At 37.1% G+C, this 21,888-nt stretch overlaps 1 protein-coding gene across 1 annotated transcript in view; it reads right to left on the reverse strand.

The window, feature by feature from the left end:
* Positions 1-943: 943 nt before the first annotated feature.
* The window catches only part of FAM124A (family with sequence similarity 124 member A), a 1,272,948-nt gene continuing 1,252,003 nt past the window's right edge, over positions 944-21,888 (reverse strand). Inside the window, exon 4 of the mRNA XM_044071681.1 lies at positions 944-3,124. Within this exon, the coding sequence (XP_043927616.1) occupies positions 2,261-3,124 (864 nt within the window). The 3' untranslated portion in view covers positions 944-2,260. The remainder of the gene's footprint in view (positions 3,125-21,888) is intronic.

The following is a 21,888-nucleotide window of genomic DNA, read 5'->3' on the forward strand; positions in this document are numbered from 1 at the left end:
GGCCTACTGAAAGCAGTTTCTGTAATCTTTTAAGCATCTACAATTGCGATCACAGATTCTTAAACGGCATTCAGCCAATCCGTGGTACACTGCAACTACTCTTAGATGGCATTACTAAAAGTGTAACAGGTGTCAATCAGTCCTTGCAAGGCTTTAAGCAGTGTCAGCAGTGCATCATTTTCGCAGCTGTGATTGTAATCACAGCTATTTATATGATTACTGAGACTGCTTGCAGGGATTTAGTCAGTGTTTGTATCATGATGTGTTATGAAATGAAGCTCCTTGCTACAATTAATGAAAGACATTTGAAACAATATAACTAAAGCTGTTATACAGAAACATAATGGCGTATCAACAGACAGGTAAGAGTTGTATGTAGCCATATAGCAGCTTTTTTCTTAGCCTGAGATGAATACCTTTCCCCCTCAGGTCTGCAGCACTTTTTTTTGGTTCTCATTGTTTTTCTTTTTTTCTTTCTGACTTTCCTTTTTTGTGTGGTGTGTGTGTGTTCCTCAGCTCTGGAGCACCTTCTCCCCTCAATTTGTTTGTAGGGGCTCTAACTGGTGGCATTGCACAGGGTGTCCCAGCTGCAGCTCTGCAGGCCACACTTTGATAGCATTCACAGAGTGCTTCTTTAGCTACATTCAGAACCACAATGCATCAATATATGCTCATTAACATAAGAGGCAAACTAGTTACAAGGAACCAGTGTGTCAAACTGTAAACTTTAACATAAGTGCCCTAATTAAAGTGCATAAGGCTGGGGAATGGCTGAAGTCTTTTCTTAAAAAAAAAACAGTATTTTTAACTGATTCAAGTTAATTCCATAGTAGTTAAAATTTCCGAGTCTGGACGGCTTCAGTCAGTATTCTGTGATCCTTTGTCATTGGTGTCATTACATGTGCTGCATAAGCTGCTTCAACAGCACAAAAGAAAACCGCACTCAGCTTAACCACAAGTTTTATTTGTAACAAAAGAGACACCGATATGTATGTGTTATGCCAGGTAGCAATTCCCATCATTCCTTAACATTCTCCTGTACTCCCCATACATCTATACAACAACAACAACACAGCAGCAACATTTGTTTTATGTGTTACAAAGATGTAGTTTAGAAACCTACACTTGTGTAATGCATGCATAAAACAGATTAACCTCAATTCATGCATTACTGTGCTTTTTTTCACCCAGGCTCTGTAAAAATTACAGTTGTAATCATCATAAAAGTAGATATTAATATGTGACAAACTACCACAACAGCTGCCTGCTAATAATAATTATAAGTAGGACTAATGGATCGGATGTTCTGAATTTTATTTTCTTTTGCTTCATGAGCCTTCACCCTAGGTCTAGCAGAAACATTAATTCTGTATTAAACTTTTACTTTACAGCAATGTGTTTGAAAAAGGTGTAAGTATAAGTCCTTTAAGATCCTGCTCGGTAACACATACAGGATTCATGATTATTCATCAAAGGTCTGTTCTCTGACAGACAAATCAAGTACCCCCACCATGTGGCTCCCCATCCACCTAACTTATACATACCAACATGAACAGTGGAGAAGGTACACACCGCATCTTACTAAAGGAATCGTGCTGCTGTCAGTCAGGCAAACAGTGTTTGGCAAAACACGTCCTCCACATACACAGCATGGCAATGCAGCACATATTTTGAAATCGTTGGCTGATGTCACTAATATAATACATTATTTGGCATCAATGCAGCAGTAAAGCAGCTATGTCAGTTTTATATAACAATATCAATAAGGAAGCTAATGCTTATGTTTATTCCTGAGGCTTTATGTTATTATTATTTATATTTCATACAGTAGTGATATAAACAGTTTAGGGTTTGAAGGGAGCAATAACTACAATCCATTTGTTTGCATGACAACATATCTATATTACAAATGATGGATTTAGTCAATTAGTACACCTTATTCGAAATGCTGACACCAGCACACTCACGGTTCAAAGTGGTGCACATGCAGTTCCTTTTTCGGGATAACTTTGGGCAAAATTAACTCCAAGACATGTTGCTTTCATGGATAAAACATTTTACAAAATGATCTTGTCTTAACTCTGAAAGTCAGACATAAATAAAAGCAGCTGAACTGCACATACAAAATTTGAAAATTCAGTCCCAAAATGTGATTTTCTTTAATTTCCTAATAAATTAGTTTAGTTTTATCTCCTTTGTTAGTCACATTATATAAAAATGCTGCAATTTTAGTCCACTGGCAGCCTCTGACTGCAACTGTTCAGATGTAGAATTCTTCGGCATTTTTATCACTTTGATCCTCAGAAGTCTCATGATTTGACACTGGGTTATCTATTTCTGCAGTCTGACTACTAGAATGAAAGACTGTTGAGGTTTTTGAGAAATTAGGTGTTGGTGATAATACACAAAGGTGCAACTGAGATGACAAAAAAGAATCAGAAGTTAGATCATTGAGGGACCGAAGTGAGGTATAGTTACAGGTGGAAGTGGAAGGAAGGGGATTGCTCATTGCTGACAAAGGTCTTACTCTGTGGATGGCTTTGTCTGTGCTAACTTTATGTTGATTTTCAACTGGAAGAGCATTCTCCATGTCACTGCAACACTCACTAGGAGCAGAGTATGCTGACACCACTGATAAGTCTGAGAAGGAAACCCTCATTCCTGTATCAACATCCGTCTCCTCAGCATCCTCAAGTTCAACTGCAAGTCTTGTTCTTTGTTCTTGTTGCAAGATCCTTCCAGGGGAAACTCTATCAGAGGAGAGCTGGAATGGTTTATTGAATGGAGACATGGGAAGTGGAGAACAGCCTGTAGTTGGCAAGCAAAAAAGGGAACTGCAACGTGGGATGGACCACGAGTCCTCAGATGTACCACTGGATCTCCTGCTGACATTTTCATGACAACTGTTTGATAAATCCTGCTGAGAGATACCACAGCATCTGTTAAGGCCATTTACCAGTGGCAGTCTAGAAGTAAGAAACATCTTTTGTTGATGAATGATTTTCTCAGATGTACACACGTCACTCTTAGGAATGAAGGTAACAGGACTGAAAGGTGGACTTCTAGTTTCGTTATGCTGAATCAATGTGCCCTTTCTAGCAGAACTCATACTTGTACTGCGCACCTACAACAGTAAAACAAAAGAAGAAAATAAACTTGTCACAGTATGAACTAAAAACTTTCACTTACTTAGATAACTTGGCAGTCAAGCAGTGCACTTTTACAAACAAATGAATCTGTGATTAGGACCAGAATTCAGATTGCGATTGTCATGAAATCAGTTAGTTAGCCACTAGGTGACAGTGCTGCATCAAATTTGGTCAATGATTAGTCTCTGCTGGATGAGGAGGAAAAAGTAAGATTCACTGTTGCACACTGCACAGAAATTACTTTATCACTTGTTTTTTTAGTTAAATCGTTCTTAAATGGAGGTACAAAATGTACAAGGCACAACATAAAGATTAAGTAATGGGCAAAAGCTATGTTTGAAATATAACTTGACTGGTAAATAGTAAGCAACAGATTACAGAAATAAATGGTTAATTTTTAAGATGAAGAGAAATATAAACATTGGGAAAAAAAAAATAATGAACCAACTTCAGAAGCACAGAATCTGACAGCAAACGACCACTAAATGACGACTGGGTCTAAGCAGTGTGCCCATTTCAGTATCTAGTAGTTAAGTAGCAGAGCAATTATTTGTTTATTTTCATTCATTTATGTTTATGATAATTAGACTGCAATCTAGGTAGGGCCTTTTTTCAGCTTCAGCTACTATCAGCTTCAACTACTATTCAGTTGCAGTAAGAGTAACAGTATAAAGTGAATATAAGTACAAATTCAAAACACAGCATGAAACAGCATTTAAAGCAGCACAGTGGTGCAATTGTTAGCATTACTGGTTCCCACTTTCTCCAGATTGACTCTCAAGCGGATGTCTTCTGTGTGGAGTTTGTATGTCATCCTTTTATCCATATGGGTCTTTGCTGTGTGCTAGCCTGTGTGTGTGTGTGTGTGTGTGTGTGTGTGTGTGTGTGTGTGTGTGTGTGTGTGTGTGTGTGTGTGTGTGTGTGTGTGTGTGTGTGTGTGTGTGTGTGTGTGTGTGTGTGTGTGTGTGTGTGTGTGTGTGTGTGTGTGTGTGTGTGTGTGTGTGTGTGTGTGTGTGTATGTGTGTGTGTGTGTGAGATCCTGTGACAAACTGATACCCTATTCACAATTGATGTCTATGTTTGTGCCCATTAAGTGCTGGAACAGGCTCTGGCTCCTCTGTATTCTTTACCAGACAGGATTGGTAAAGAATAAAAAGACAACCTGTGCATAGTAAGTTGCAGCACTTTCTAAGTTAATAAATATAAAAATGAATACATAAGCACAGCCTCAGCTTAGCTTGACAATAAAATAGCCTACTCCTAACAGATTATTCAAATCTATATGATGTTCATAACATGGTGCTCAGTAAAACTGAATTAGAACTGCTAATAGTTAATTTTGCTCACTACTTGCAATGGTAAAACAGTCCAAGCTTTAGCCTTTGCAAAATATTCAATAATGCAACAAACTTTAATAAGAAGGAATGCAGAGTCTTGGTAAATGGCTGAATTTATAGAGAAAGGGCGGAAAGTAGTTTAAGAGGGAGAGTGTCAATCAAGTACTATTTATGTGAATGCCGACAGCCCCCCCCCCCCCCAAAAAAAAAAACTAGCTGAAACCGGTACTGACAGTGGAATCTTCTACTTTCTCCACTATCAGATGACCTTGGAGTAAGTATATACAAGTCCTTTGTGTGTGTGAGGGGGGGTGCTGTCAAATGGGGGTACATGGGGGGCTGCTCCCACCTGCAAAATAAACCTTACTCCAAAATTCACTCAAAGTGGTTTTAGCAAGTCAGACTACAAGTGAAATTCCATTTAAGAAGACAGTTTTAAGGATCAGGAAGCAACAGGCAACATTTACCCTTTTGTGGGCTAATAATTACCTAGCTTTTTTAAGCCTGGTGCAGTGGCGTTTGCAGTTTGACGCTTGAAACATAAATATGTATAGTATGTTTAACATTACCTACAATCTGTTACTGTTAATGGAAGAACCTGCAGTGATCAACGCTAAAGCAAGGGTAGAGATAGGCACACTCAAGTGTATTTAAGTGAGTACATTTTTTTCTGACCATTTCTTAGAAACTTTATGGATCAAACAGCACAGAATGTTTAGAACTGTGTAAACTGGTTATAAACTATATAGTGCTATACAAATCATGCTTACTTAATAGGAATGTGCTTCTAAAACTAGTCTTCTTATGGTTATAACTGGCAATATTTGAAAACAGTGTGTATAGGAGCAGCATTCTGAGGGTTAAGAACACTTTTTTAAATATAGAAGGTTGGTGAGGCAACAGAATGAGGTCCGACTACAAAATATAAATTTCTAGCTACATCACAAACCATATTCTAAGATAGGGATCAATTTGTGTTTTGCTGTGGCCTCCTTTCATTTAACAGAGAAGGAAATGACTTTTTGCAACAGGTGGCCAAGAGTCTCTTAAATTTGACAGACCGTCCAGATGGATTGTGAAGGTCAGTTGAGGGTCAAACCAGATGTTAAGCATTTACAGTAGCTTATAATTTAAAAGTGACTATCCTGTAGTGAAGGAACAACCCAAGTATGAAGAACTAGACAGAGATACCTGGAAGTACTAAATGCTGCAGCCTTATTTTTTTAATAACCCTTTTACTGCTGTCATTAAACATATCTACAGTATATTTACAATATGTCTATGCATCCACCTGTTCTCTGATTACCTGTTTTATCCTTTCACAGGGTTGTGGAAATGCTGAAGTCCATTCCAGCAGCCAATGGAGTCAGGCTTTGAGACTCATTCTGGATATGGTGCCAGTCTGTCACAAAATGCACACATCCATACTTAGACAAGCACAATACATGTACACTTATGAGCAATTTGTATAAGGCCAATTCAGCCACTATATACATTTGGGAGGTGTGAGGAAACTGAAACACGTGGAAAAAACATGTGGATGCAGACTCCATGTATAAGGTACTTCACCTGAGAACTGAAACAGAGAACTTCTTGCTGTGAGGCTGCAGTGTTACTTGCCAAACCACTTTGTCACATCAAGCAATAGTTCCAGTTCTCCACTTGCACTGCAATAATTTCCCATTCTCTTGATGGTAGCAGCACTCACCTAGTTCCTATGGAGCTACTGCTCTTATTACAATAACATAATTCTGTTCTTTCCAGAGCCTCCTACTGACTATTTGACTATATTTATTATGGAGAGAAATTATTATATTCTCATATAACTTCTTTATTCACACTCCCAATATTATTCTTACCTGAGGTGAAAGCTAAATAGATAATTTAACCAGTCAAGTCCCTTTACAACTCACCCATTTACAAAATCTATAATTATCTATATATGTCCTCATTCCTAACGTCAGTTTATACCATTTCATAACTTAATTCTATAATCTCATTTTCATTGCTGCTATTCTCTTATTTATAAAGAGGTGCTTTCTAATAGACCTCTCCAAAACACCAGAAAAAGACATTGTTGTCCATTATATTGCCTATGACAATGCTTTGCTATGCCAAAACACTGATAATACTTTTCCTGACTGTTTCTGTCCTCGAAACATAGCATTTCTCCACATATTTCCTTCTTTTTGTAACATTATTTCATATAAACCACTGTTACTTCTGTCAGATGATATGCGTTAGATATAAATATCCAAATAGTTATGTAGTTCATTAGATATCTAAAATGTAAAACTGTTTTCTTTTAATGATACATAATTACTTACAATTGCCATGCTCACCATTTTCTTTCATAGAATGAATTACATCATCATAGAACAGTACTGTCTAAGTATTCTGCAGCTTGCTTCAAATGAAAAGACAGAATCGAATTGCTCTTAAAAAACCTCTAACCACCATGGAGTGATTGCAGAGCTAGTGCTGTCATTTTTTTTTTTTTTATTCTTGTTAGCTGGGATTATTTGGATTTTTAACTATCTCTGATCACAGATATGTGTACTGTACCACAGGCATTGCTATCCTTTTCCTTATTTCTGTCTGGAACTATTACTTAAACTTTAGAAATTCTAACTAAGAGAGGAAGCTGCAAGATTATTGGATTATACATTTGTTGGACTTTGTTTACTTGGAAATAGCATATATACATTCTGACTTTTTTTTTCTGCCATCTGACTATTCAAATCAAATCATTTTATTTTCAGGGCAACTGAATTACTGTTCTGTATGTGTAATCACATCATTTACAAAGAAGAATTTTTTTATTTTTTCAGTCTTAAAATCTTGTGACTGATATGTCATTATTGAAGGGTATCTTGACAGTACTTGTGTGACTGTTATTACCCAGTTATTTGAAAAGAGAGAGAGACGGAGAAAGACTAGCCATCAGCTGTCATAATTTAATGTTGGTTGGGTCATTGTAAGATTAAACAATACTGGGGTCTTGGCAAAATATTACTATTAAGATTGGTGCATCATACCATGAATACACATTATGAATAATGTCACTGGACAGGGTATCAAAAGGCCCTCATGAAAGCTTTTCTGAGTGCAAATGTGTATAAAAATAATTTTATTAAATTTCAGTTACTGCTGATAAGATTGCTCTGGAAGACACTGATTTCACATTAAAATGGGTGAAATCCTGGGGAGCTCATGATTATAACACTGGTCTGTAGATGGTGGTGTATAAATTTCATCCCTTACACACACATATTTTGAGTGACTATAATATGATTTAAACTCTGTTGACTCCTATGCCTTCATCACACTGCTAACAGCAGTGTGGGATTTATTGTCTGTACTCCTGTCTGTGACATAATCTGCTCCATTCTTTCCTCATCTACTCACATCTCAGCCTGATCGGCAACACCATAATTAATATACCATATTTTTTAATTCACTCCATAAATTATATAATTTTAGATATCATCTCTGTCTATTCTCTACCCATATGTATCATACCTGTACTTTAATCAAAAAAGTCAACCCATCAGTATAACCAGCAGGGTATGAGGGATCCTTAATACCATTTTTTATTCATACATATTTTTAAATACCAACATATAATTTCATTCAGGTGATAAAGCACATCTGGCATGGCTGGTATACTCATTTTAAAATCATCATCAATCCCCTTCAAAAGATAACCAAATTCACTGCATGTACACTGAAAAGTAATCTGTTTTATATCCATTACCAATCTGATTAAATTCTTTAATCATGCACATTTTTCTCAGAAACTCATCCAACATCTCCATCTTTTCAGTCATTAGAGCAGAATCAGCACTATTTATATCCTTTCCAATTACAAATCAATTATGTATTGTACAAAATTGACCTCTGCACACAGACTGAACAGTTTTAATCATATATCCTTAATACTACAAAGTAAAGGAAGATGTACTTCTGTCATTAGGACTTCGATCTTTTGCTAGACTTTTCTCCATCATCTGTGTGTGTGTGTGTGTGTGTGTGTGTGTGTGTGTGTGTGTGTGTGTGTGTGTGTGTGTGCGCGTGTGTGTCCGTGTGTGTGTACTGCAATACTTGATTAAAAATCATCTTCCAATTACTTACATCTTTATCTCTAAATCAAATTTTCATCCAACAGAGTTAAAGGACTGCAAGCAATTTACTCTGCAAGTCTGCATAGTCAAACATGATTTCTAATAACATTAATTAGTTATCTATACATAATAACATTTTTCTAATTTTTGCATCAACTTACACAAACAGCTTTATTTCCTTACCTTTACCATAATAAATGGCATAGGCAATCAGGACCTTTTTCAAACTTAGCTCAAGAGCACTGTCTCATTAGGTGACTTGCTCATAGCCATACAGTAAGCAAACTGAGTATGAGGGAATAAACCCAGGACTAATATCATTAAAACAAAATACAAACACCATGGAGGGACTTGACCCTTGACAGGAAGTCAGAACTGGAAATTCTCTCTCAAGAAAATTTTGCAAACTTTTAAGGAAGACAATAAAAGTGTTGGGAGTCCTAATTTAAGCATGATATTTTAGCAAGGTAGATCTTTATAGAAGGGTAACTTAGGCCTATAGCAAAAATCTGTGAAAGGCAATATTAAACTGCAAACATTGTACCAGCAAAGGAGTTCAACCCTTTTGAAGTAAGCCAAACAGAAAAGTGTGTCCATCTGCTTTTGTACATTTTTTTTAAATATTAGACCTCTTGGCAGAATGGAGGATATGGGCCACTCTACATGGTCATGAAGTGCCTCTGGCCATCGCTGGAACTTCTTGGAACAGCCATTCAGTTAGGAAAATTACATGAAGGCCCAGGTCAGGCTTCATGTTCAAGTGAGTCAACTGGGTTATGGAGGTCCTTGTATGTAAAAAGATCTCCAGAAGATAAGGTCAGTAAAGGGAATAATACTTGCTGACAGTAGAGCAGGACTATAAAAATAATTCTGGACTTGTTTTTCTGGGCTTTCTGAATGAACGTTAAAATATGTGGTATGGAAGAAATGTGTAAAGGAGTCTTGGGGGGGCATATTTAGACACCAGCATCTCTGGAGTGTTCCCCACTGGAAGACAGGTGAGTGAACAGCAGTTACTGCATTTGGCATTAGATGGAGAAACAAAAAGGTCATAGCAAGGCCTCCCTAGCAACAGAAAAACTTTAGTGCTTCAGGAAGGTTGAGGGACCTCTCTTGAAGTGTCACTAAGCAGGAGCTGAACTTGACTGCTGTAAAGCTGCACCCCATGGAATATGGCTGGCTACCACAATGTGAACTACTCACACAGCCCATTCCAATAACATCAAAGCTTCTCAACAGTGAGGGGTAGGAGTGGGTTTCCCTCTGCTTGTTCATGTACCAAATCACTTCCATTTTGTTGGAGTAGATGGGAATTGCACCTTGAGGTAAGGAGTCTCAGAACACCTGCAGAATGAGAAGGCCCACAATCATCTCCAGAAGACTGATGTGCAGACTGGCCTCTAGCTGTGACCATATACCTCGGACTGTCTTTCCCTGATAATACCTCCCATCCTAGTTCACAATCATGGTGACTGCCACTGCAGGGAATGGAATTTGAAAAGGGCTACCCAGAGTAAGATTTGCAGTGCAGAGCCAATGGTGCAAATAAGTCTTCTATGTCTTGAAGTCATGGGGCCCAATAACTGAGACCACTAAACTTTAACAGTCTAGCCTCAGGTGAAACCATGCATGAGGGACCATGTAAATTCCAGCTGCCATGAATCCCAGACAGAATAAAATTAAAGAAAATGAAATACTGCAATATGCAGGGGAAGAATCTTTCCATACTTTTTAGGCAGACCCCCCCCCCCAAACCATTCCTACATAGCAAGCTCAAACTTCAATTTCGACATCATGGTGGCACTACTCAATATTGGGAGTCTAAACAGAAAGATACCTGAACTTGAGCCCTTCCTGCGACTTGCACATATTCATATCTGTGTACTTACCGAGAAATTGGTTTCAGTGCAGTGACACCACTCTTTCTATACAAGGTTTCAGTGCTTATCACTCCTTCAGGTTCTTGGATAAGTGGGGGGAACATCTGTATTTGTCATAAATATCACCTCACACTCAGTTACCCGAGACCCTAACATGGAGCTCTTGCAGATCCAAACCACCATTAACAAATCCCGCAATTACTTCTCTGTTAGCTACAGTCCCCACCAGTTTTCCCAAAGATCATGGAGATTACCTTAATACAATCAAAAGGTTAAATATCAAACCAAATGCCTTCTTGTTAGAGGATTTCAATTACCCAACTTACACCTCTACAAATCAATATGTTCAGTGTTTCCAGGTAGAGTAAATTCTAATACTACCCACTAGAGGCCTTAATATCCATAACATGGTCCTTATGAACCTAACCACAAAATGAGATCATCTTTAGGGACTTCACCAGGGCAAATCTACTTCATTTTGTAGAAGACCTGTAAGAAATTCCCAGGAATCTCTTCCAAAAGGACCATATGGAAATGACTGCCACATTCATCTCTAACTTTAAACAACACCTAAACAGCTTCAAACAACAAAGGCCAGTTTAGTCATATTGTTTATGTGGACTTTGCTAAAAAAAATCGACTGCTATAATTTTTTGTACTGATGCAAAAACAATTGTTTTACATATTAATGTAACAATTGTCTTGAATGCTGCTGCAACAACCTTACTGTAGGTTAACTAAGCCTTTGTAACTAAGTTGTGGCTGAAAAAGATCCTTGGACCAGACCATAACCCCAGTTAACAAACAAATAAATAAATAAGACTTGGAAAAGTCTTGTCACAGGAGCAGCATCTGCTGGAAGACCTCAAATGGGTGCTAAATGCAAAGGTAATAGTTATGGGTACAAGCTTAGAAAAGGACTGCACTGAGTCTATCCAAGCATAGCAGGTAACCAGAAGAACTCACTTACATTGGGTATGCTGTAGCAGGACACTGCATAATGCCTGCTGGTCAGTCAAAGTAGACAGCAGCAAAGAAATATCCCCCCCCCCCCCACACACACACACACATACATACATTGGATGATGGCAATAGTCTCTGGCTTTTACTTCCCACTTCCAGTGTACTTGAATGCTGGGAAGTAAGGGAGGAATGAAAGGGCCAATAGGGGCTGGGAAGTTAATGGCAACAATAAAGGGATTTTGGGTAGACAAAGGCAAAAGCCAACAACCACATGCCAAAACCAATTCAGCTTTAAGAATAGCTTCAGTGCAGTCTCTGCTAATGAAAGTCATTAATAAACTAACCTTATAATATACTTAGTTAAACTACAACCCTCCGGCCATTACCAACCAGGGTCCCAGTATGGTTATGATAGCTACTGAAAGAATCACCCTCCCCGATATCAATATTACATTCAACTTTTTGTAACACACAAAAACTTTTTTCATTTAAATCTATCCATAGCAAACAGGAAACTGGAAACATGACAAACTGTCAATTGTAATGTTTCATTTAACTTCATAAATATTCTTCTTACACAGCACAATAAAGACATTTCTGACCAAAACAGATATGATAGTGGTGGTGGGGGGAGGAGGTATTTTAGTAGGATTACACCACAGATGAAAATGTTGATAAAAAGCCATGACCGACTTTGGCCTCATTAGAAGCTCTGTTAGTGCTGTACAGTGAGATGCCACACCAAGCTAGAAATACAAGCAAAAATGAAATTAACACCAAGCAGTATTGCTGGAGCACAGTTAATTCACTTCTCAACATAAAACTAAATTGTTTTGCAGGAGGGCTGCACACACCCTTACATTCTCCATAGTGGATGTTTTTTGCCCAGTTTTTTAAAAATCTCTAAATATACTAATTCAGAGTTATATCTATTAGATCCAAAGGAAATTATAATAACAGCATAAAAAAATTATATCCTTTGTCAGTAATGTACCACCTTCAGCTTTATATATTTAGAGCATCACAGTCTCCACAAACAACCCCAAATAAAACAAAAAATCTACACCAATGACAAAAAACTCTGCATTTTCCAAATACATGCCACACACACTGGAATTGTCATGCCACGTTAAAACAATTTTTAGCACCATGTCAAACTGTTTCAAGGCATGATAATTCAGAACATGCCAAATAAAATGGTTCTTATTTCTGTATATTTTGCAGGCACACACTGGCCATCATGTTACTCTTTTACTTACTTGTTTTTTGTACCCTCCTTTGTACATCAGCTGAAAAGACTGAATAGGAGTAAGTTCACTTTTGACTGCCACAGAGTTAACCTTCCTGCATGCCACAAATTAAAATATTTGACCTTAGCTATCAATATTTTGGGGTGTCAATTTTGATGATCCTGAAAATCTGTTTCAGTTTTATGTTTTGTCTGCCATCTATTTCATCCTACACAAGCACATAATCAAAGCCCCTATTCTGTTTCAGCAAGCAAAATAAACAAATTAATCCTAGTTTATTATACCGTAATTTCCAAAAGTTGTGACTTCCATGAACAAAACTGCTAACTTACTGTACATTACGTACACATCTACAATGGATATGTTTTCTGAAACTTCTACTTGTTTTTGAATCAATGAAGTTTCCTTCTGAGACCTAAATCCTGCCAAAATGTACAAGGTAAGGACATGTGATGACCTTCAGCTACCTTACTTACATTCTGATGCTAAAGCAGTTTACTAACCATATAGATAATAGTAACTAAGAGAAACTAGTAAAAATGCATTCGAAAATAAAAATACAGTATTTTAATATTTCTTTCTAGACTGATTTGTTCAGTCATGCTTTCTTTCCTGACATTTGGGCAAACATATCATATCCCATGGTTTCACACAGATACCAACCTCCAGGTGCACTGTGGTTGTGAGGGATAAAGGCCTAAGCATGGGCCAGGGGACTCAGGTTCAGTTAGTGGCTCAGTCATTTGAAATATAACAGGAGAAGGATGGTCATTACAATTCTGGGAGGGAAGGTGCATGCTCAAATGCACCTGTTGTTAGATCCCAGGTAGAGGCTAGGGACACAAGGGGGCATGGTTCTAAGTGGGAGTAGGTGGACAGAGGTGGAACAATACACTGCACATCCACCTTTTAGAAATGTGCACAGTGTAAGAGGGAAAATGTCAGTAAGAGCTTAAGTACAAATATCACTGGCAGCAATACAGTGCTACAATAGGAGGCCTCGATCTCCTCAAAGGCCCTGAACAGGGATCAGAGTAAGTCTAGGAGTGAATAGCAGAGCCTGATAGACCCAATGAGTGATGACAGGCATTGGTGGTAGCTAACGGCCAGTTGCAATGGAGAATAAAAAATTCCAAAAAAAAAAAAATACTGACCTCCACTACAAGTCTTTATAGGACTGCATCTTTTTTTTTAATTTTAATTGAATTTTAAATAACAAATCAATATAACAGTTAAACACACAACTAATGCAAATAAAACTATATAAAAAGTCCATAACATAAGCAATTTCTAAGTACTGTTAATATTTATCTAAAAGATCTTTAAGTAAGTTTTAACCATAATAGTTTATGTGTAACATTTGAAGTTCTTGCATGAGTAGTTTGAATTTCCCTATTACATTTTTTGCAAGAGAAATAAATTCTGAAAATGAGAGGTTGCTTTTACATTTCTAGTTTATTGTTATTGCTTGCAACAACAGAGACCAGAGGAGATGCACTTGTGTTCTTCGAATTGAGCTAGGGATTGGAGCATTAAATAATAACAATGAATTTGTTATATCACAATTATCTGACCACAACACTTTAGTGAAGTTCTTGAAAAGCCCTTTATCATTGAATTTGATTTAATAAAATTCGCAAAAGGGTCAACTGATAGAGCAAATAACAAAGGAGACAAAGGGCAACCTTGCTTTGTGCCTTTTAGTATTTTAAGGGGGCTAGATAAAAAGATCCAGTTTTAATATATGATATTGAATTCTCATATAATCTCAATTAAATTAAAATTTGTTGAAAATTCTATTATTTTAGTACTTTAAATAAATATGTCCGATTTATGGAGTCAAAAGCTTTATATAAGTCTAAACGTATGATAGAAAGCTCTTTCAAAATTTTTCTTATTAGCAATGTCAATCAATGAGAAAATTTAATGACACTGTCTTAAACTTTGCTGTTTAGAATGAAATCTGGCTGATCATCCTCAATAAGTCTAGACATCATTTGATTTAATCTTTTCGCAAATATGGATATAAACATTTTGTAATCAACATTTAGAAGCGAGCTAGGTCTATAAGAGGAACATAACTTTGCATCTTTATCTTGCTTCAAAATGGGGGATATCATAGCACATTTCCATGAGGGAAAAGTAATCGAGTTATTTTTGAAACCTTCAAATGCTTTTAATAAAATTCATAAAGTATCACCTGGAAATAATTTATATATCTCAGGGATTAATCCAACCAAACAAGGACATTTATTATTTTTTACATTTTTAATTTGATCTTTTATTTCATTAAAAGATATTGATTTATTTAATTTAATGTTTTGTTCTTTAGTCTATTTATTCTTTATATTTTCTTTCAGTAAACTATTTAACAGTTCAAAATTCTCTGCAGTAGAGCTAGTTTTACTTACTGCTGGATAATGCCTTCTGAAGACCTCTAGAATTCCTTCAGATCTGTCACACTTTTAATTTTATTTCTAACTTTATATATAATTTTTTTGATATGGTTGGTATTTTTATGCCTTTGGATCTTACTGCTAGTCTATGTAAGTTTTTTGGGTTAACCGAGTATGATTACAATTTAAGTTTTTTCTAAATGTATTGACACTTTATGATTTAATATTTCAACATATTTTTGATTTAACTTTTTCAAGTCTGTGTTTGTACTAATATTGTTGACTTTTATATGTAACTTTTAAGTATTAATTTTCCTCTGAAGATTAATTAATTACTTTTCCCACTCCTTTCTTTATTAAAATACCAACTTTTGATTCTTCCATATAGGTATACTTTCAATGTGTCCCACAAGATGACATCAGAAGTTTTTTTATTGTTATTAAGCTCTAAGAAGAGGTTTAATTCTTTTAAGAATCAGTCTTAAAACACGTTAATTTTAACAATGTAGGCTGGAATTCTTTGCCAGTAAATCAAATCATTAGGTTTTATATTAAAATTAAAATAGCATTGTGATCAGACAAAGGACAAAATAATATTGAAACTTCATCTACCTTAATTTATCACAGATAAAAACTTTATTAATAGTGGTTTGAGTGCCAAATCTGTATGGGTAATGCATATAATTTAATGAACCTGGTAATTTTAATTTATAAATATCTTTTAAATTTATGCAATCAATGAAATAATTCAGTCTTTTAGCAGCAGCTGTTAAAGCAGGTTTCTTATCTTTAGTAGTGCCTCTTGTACAAATAATACAATTAAAGTCACCAGCTAAAATAATATCATCCATTGAATATGAAGACATTATATATAAATACTTTGTTGTAGTTTTGGCACCAATAGAAGGAATCCAACATATATTAGCAAAAGTGAAATATCTCTTATTTATCTCCAGATCCACTAAACTCATCATTCCATTTTTATCTGAGTAGGTATTAATTATTTTAGGCATTGCCAATGTTTTCTTCCCTAAGATAACATAGCTGCTAAAAATATTATAAAAGAACTATTTACATCCCCTAACACGGAATAAGTAATTCTCAGTTTGATGACATAGTCATTTAAACCACTCTCATCCATTACCAAAATCACTAGTCTATCCCTTTCTAGGCCTACTGCCTTAAGCATCAGTTTAAATTAATAAAATTAATAATAAATAGCTTCTCTCCTTGGAACATTAAATATATTAGTAAATAAGTCTGAAATATTATAAATAACACACCAATCTTAAACAAACTACATTCTTATTAGTGTATATTATATAATACATGCTCAAAATATTGAAATGTATACCAATCAGATAGTACATTTTAATATTATTTATATTCTGTTCAGATGATAAAATGCAATATTTTCTTCTCTTAGTTATACCTTAGAAAAAGAAAAAAATCAGTATAAACTATAGTGATAGCACCACTTTAAAACTTATTATGTTCACCTATTTATCATAAATATCTATTATTATATTAAGAGATCAATATTGTTCTTGTATATATTATTAACTTAATATACAAGTTCCATAAGTCATAGTTTAATGAAATAGTGTATGTATAGTTAAAGTACAAATGTTTACCCCCTCCGTCATAGTTCAGCATTATTTAACTAATCTTAAAACCTAAGCTTCTCTCTAACAATTTCTATTACATCAACTATATTTTCTGTGCCCTATAATTATCAATTATATACTTTAAAATCTAAATAAAGGAAGAAAGAAGAGAACTAAACTAAAATGGAGGATTATAGTATACGTATGTCAAACCAAAATTTTAATTTTAATACTTATGAGCTATTGCAATAAAAGATTTTAATACCACAATAATATGAAACTTTAAATTCCCAAAAGATGAGTTATAAAGCAAAGACCCCAGATAATCATATTTTAAAATATTATCTTCATAGATAGAAAATGAAGAAATATGAAAGTGCTATTACAGGTTACGATCCATATATACTGAGTTGCTTATGAATAGCACATTTCTCATTAGTGTACACCATTATTTCTGCAAACCCTTTAATGTACCCCTCAACTTCATAATTAACATGGCAATATAGTAACATTTTCTACTTCCATATTATTTCATGAACATTGTACATGATTTTCTTTTTACAGCTGTAATTATAATAAAACCTAAAAAGTAGAAGCTGGGTGAAACCGAACAATGTATTTTCTTGTTATATCACCCAATATAAAGCCAGTAGTCATATACACACACACATACCTAAATATATCTATTGCTATATATCTATATGTATGTAGCTATATGTATATACATTATATATATATATATATATATATATATATATATATATATATATATATATATATATATATAAATATATACACACACACACACACACACACATATATATATATATATGTATATATATATATATATATATATATATATATATATATATACACATACACACGTAACTTTGTAGGAATAAATAATATACAACTGATACCATATACCAATATCATCAAATGTAATGTTAAAGTTAAAATAACATCATAAATATTTCAGCACTGGGGTAACCACCTTTGTCTACAAAAAGAAACTCTTAAGTAAAACAATATGCCTGAATGTATATGTAATACAACTTAAGATAGTATTCACAGTTCCTAGTCAATGTAGCCACCAAGACTCCAACAGGCTTACTTAAAGACAAACATATTCCAATTTACTAACATTGTATGCAATTTCTTATTTGGTACCTTTGGTAGAGCTTTATAAATTTGTCTGGTTTTATAACTAAGATAAACAAATTATATTAATAGAGAAGATTTTCATGTCTGTATGCATTGTCACATATACCCCTGGATTCAGCAAGCTCTGCACGGAGTGCAGAAATAGTGCAAGAGCTAATGCATGCAATATGGCCGACGAGCAATCCAGGAATGAGCTCCTGAGGCATGCATGAGTGCTCCTACACTATTCCTGCATGGACACCACTGCTATATGGTAATTACCCCATTTGCTGGTGAAAATCATGCAAATGAGGTGAATTAGAGATCCAGGAAGCAGGCAGGCATCTGTGCAGGAATAGTGTAACCTGCAGAAATGTATTCGGTTACTAACCGAATACATTTCTGCAAATTACAAAATGGAGGCATGACATCTCCAAAGAAAGCATGTATTCAATGTTGTAGGCATGCCAATGGCCAAATATATGGCCATTGGCATGAGAAATAGTTGCAAAATTATAAAAAATAAAACTTTTTTTTTTTTTGGCTGATTTCGGATGTGTAAACGTAGGGCGGTGGTGCGGCGGTAGCGTTGTTGCCTCACAGCAAGAGGTTCTCCCGTTCGATTCCTGGCTGGAGTGCGGGGACTGCCTTCTGTTTGGAGTCTGCATGTCCTCCCAGCGGTTGGGTGGGCATTCGAAAAGCATGCGTAAATGAGCATGCCTTCGTTGAAGGTTGAACGTCGAGCTGGCACCTTGGCGTTCATGAAAATCTACTGCCAATCATTAGTGGACCGGAGCTCCGCTGTGGCGACCCCTAACCGGGAAAAGCCGAAAGACAAACAACAACAACAACAAGCGTAGGGCAGCAGTGCACAAACGGGATCGACCCGAAAAAAGAAAAAAGTTGGAAATAAGCTTTTAAACCCAAATCAGCATTTTGCTATGATAGTCAATGGCATGCATAAGATAACAATATCAGGAAATTGTGGTTGCTAAGGGAGAAGGCTCAGTGTGAGTGTGGTAACTATGAATTAGCATTCTGTTTTATGCAAATGAGGGGAATGATACTGAATAAGAAGTTATGTACCTACCATAACGTTCCATGTTAGTTGTCTTCTTCTTGCCTTCTTTCTTGCTGGATGGGTTCGGAGCCGATCCTCGGCTCCGACTCGGCCAATACTAAAAGCTCGAGAGCTAATTCCACCGGCTTGAGGCTCCCCTATATCCCACAATGCTAGGCGGTAACTACTCAGATCTCGTTTGATAGCTATACCAAGCAATCCTAGTCTCCATAGAATGGAGTAGGGAAACCCACCTCAAAACAATCTGCGTAAAGGAAAGACAGACCTCAGTAAGGATAGAAGAGGTGGAAGAACGTGTGGGAATGACAACTTTCAGAAGAAAAACACAAAATGAATTCCAGTCGGTCTGTCCAGGCTTGGGGAAGGAGGGTGGGGCGAGAAAGAAGGAGAAGAAGACAACTAACATGGAACGTTATGGTAGGTACATAACTTCTTAATGTTAAGTTGTCAATCTCGCCTTCATTCTGCTGGATGGGACTGCGCCCTAGCACCTTATCCCGGTGGCCTATCTGAACAGACTCTTGAGAACAGTGGAACCAAAATTGGCACGACTTCTGGAAACCATGTCCAATTTGTAATGTGAAATGAATGTATGAGGAGAAGCCCAGGTGGCTGCTGCACAAATTGAATCTATTGGCAGCCTATCCTGAAAAGCTACGGATGTAGCTAATGCCCTAGTTGAATGAGCTCTAGGTCTTGAGGGTAGTTTTGATGTCTGATCTCATAGATGAAGGTTATTGTAGAGGTGAGCCATCTAGAGAGGGATACTTTAGTAACTGGAAGGCCCAATTTACCTTCCGCATATGACAGAAACAATTGATCAGATTTCCTGAATTGTTTAGTCCTGTCTAAGTAATATCTAAGTTGGCGATGAACATCCAAAAAATGTAGCTTTTGTTCCGACCTGTTTGAATAGTTAGGAAAAAGACGGAAGATCAATAATTTGGTTTAGGTTTATTTGAGAAGAAATTTTAGGCAAAAAGGATGGATTAGTACGGAGGGATACCCTATCTTTGTGAAAAACTAAGTAAGGAGGATGACTGCACAGAGCATGGAGTTCGGATACTCTTTTTGCTGAAGTTATAGCTACCAGAAAAAGTGTCTTCCAAGAAAGCAACTTCAGAGAACATGAAGCCGGTTCGAAGGGGGGAAGAATTAAAGATGCCAGAACCAAGTTCAAATCCCATTGAGGCGGGGGATCTTTGATTGGAGGTTTAAGAAGAAATATACCCCTTAAAAAGGCTTTACAGAGTTTGTGAGCCATGATGCTAGACTCTGAAACACCAACATGAAACTTTGATATGGCAGCCAATTGAACTCTAATGGTTGATGCAGAAGATCCTAAATGAAAGAGTTCTGCTAGAAAGTCTAAAATAGACTGGATAGGTGCAGTAAAGGGATCTATGTTTTTTGATGTTGCCCAAAAGGAAAAACGTTTCCATTTGCTACTATAAGTCTTCCAGGTAGAAGATTTATGAGAGGCTATCAAGATATCTCGGACCGAGCGAGATATTGAGGGAAGCCTGGCTAAGGTTGGAATCGGAGAAACCACGCTGTGAGGTTTAGAGAAGGCAGAGATTGGTGCAGCTGACCCGATTGGTGGGTTATCAGATCTGGTACTGGGTCCAGATGCCAAGGCTGCTCCAAAAGGTAACGATGAAGAAAGGGAAACTATATCTGTCGAGGCCAGTAAGGGGCAATGAGGATCATAGTCACTCTCAAGGCGATGGCTTTCTGAATTAGTTGAGATATCAGTGGAAAGGGGAAAGGCATATAGAAGTCCCCGGGCCAATCGTGGACTAGAGCGTCTCTGGTGGGATGGCCTGGTAATGGGAAGAGAGTGAAGAAGTCGTGACACTTGCTGTTTTGGGGAGTAGCAAAAAGATCGCAGCAAGGCTGGCCCCATCTTAGGAATACTTCTTCTAGAACTGATTTCTTTAGAGACCACTCGTGGGGCATGAGAATTGCTCTGCTCAATTTGTCTGCAATAACGTTGGATTTCCCGGGAATGTGCGTTGCTATCAGAAAATGCTGAGAAGAGATCGCCCATTGCCAAAGTCTGAGTGCCTCTCGACATAAAGGGTATGATCTGGTTCCGCCTTGTTTGTTGATGTACCACACTACGGACATGTTGTCCGTTTGAATTGCAATAGTCCCAGTGGGAAGAGAGTCATGAAGGGCTTGCAATGCTAAAAGCACTGCTCTCATCTCTAAGATGTTTATGTGCAAGTGGCACTCGAAAGGTTGCCACGTGCCCTGGACTGTCCTGCCCTGATAACGCCCCCCCACCCGATCAGGGAGGCGTCTGTTGTCAACGTGGCGACTGGGGGGGAAGAGTGAAGGGTCTTCCTCGGAGAAGTTGAGGTGAGGAGATCCACCAATACAGTTGATTCTTGCATGCTTGAGTTATCAATATGGTATGGGACATCGGGAGCTGTTGAAAGGACCATTGAGTAAACAGCATCCATTGGAGGATCCTCATGTGAAAGCGAGCTAAGGGGAGAAGGGGAATAGCTGCTGCCATGAGTCCTAGTACCTTCAAAACCAGTCTGGCTTTGACTTTGTTGCATTGTAAGAGAAGGGAAACTTGGTTCCGAATGTCTGACACCCTCTGCTCTGTGAGTCTGGCTGAAAGATTGAGTGTGTCTAAGGTGGCGCCTATAAAGACAATAGATTGACAAGGCGACAAAGCAGATTTTTCGAAGTTTATTGAAATGCCTAGAGCTTGGCAAGATTGAATGGTGAAGTCCCTGGATAGGAGAAGCTGATGTCTGGTGGTGGCAGTAAGGAGCCAGTCATCTAAATATGGAAACACCTGGAATCCTTGACGTCTCAAGTGAGCCGCGACCACTGCCATGCATTTGGTGAACACACGGGGGGCTGTAGTGAGACCAAAGGGCAGGGCCCTGAACTGGTAGTGACTGGCTCCCAGCCTGAAGCGGAGATATCTCCTGGAGC

Source organism: Protopterus annectens, chromosome 5.part0, assembly GCF_019279795.1.
Source record: "Protopterus annectens isolate FY-2018-M chromosome 5.part0, PAN1.0, whole genome shotgun sequence".
In the NCBI taxonomy this organism is placed as follows: Eukaryota; Metazoa; Chordata; order Ceratodontiformes; family Protopteridae; genus Protopterus; species Protopterus annectens.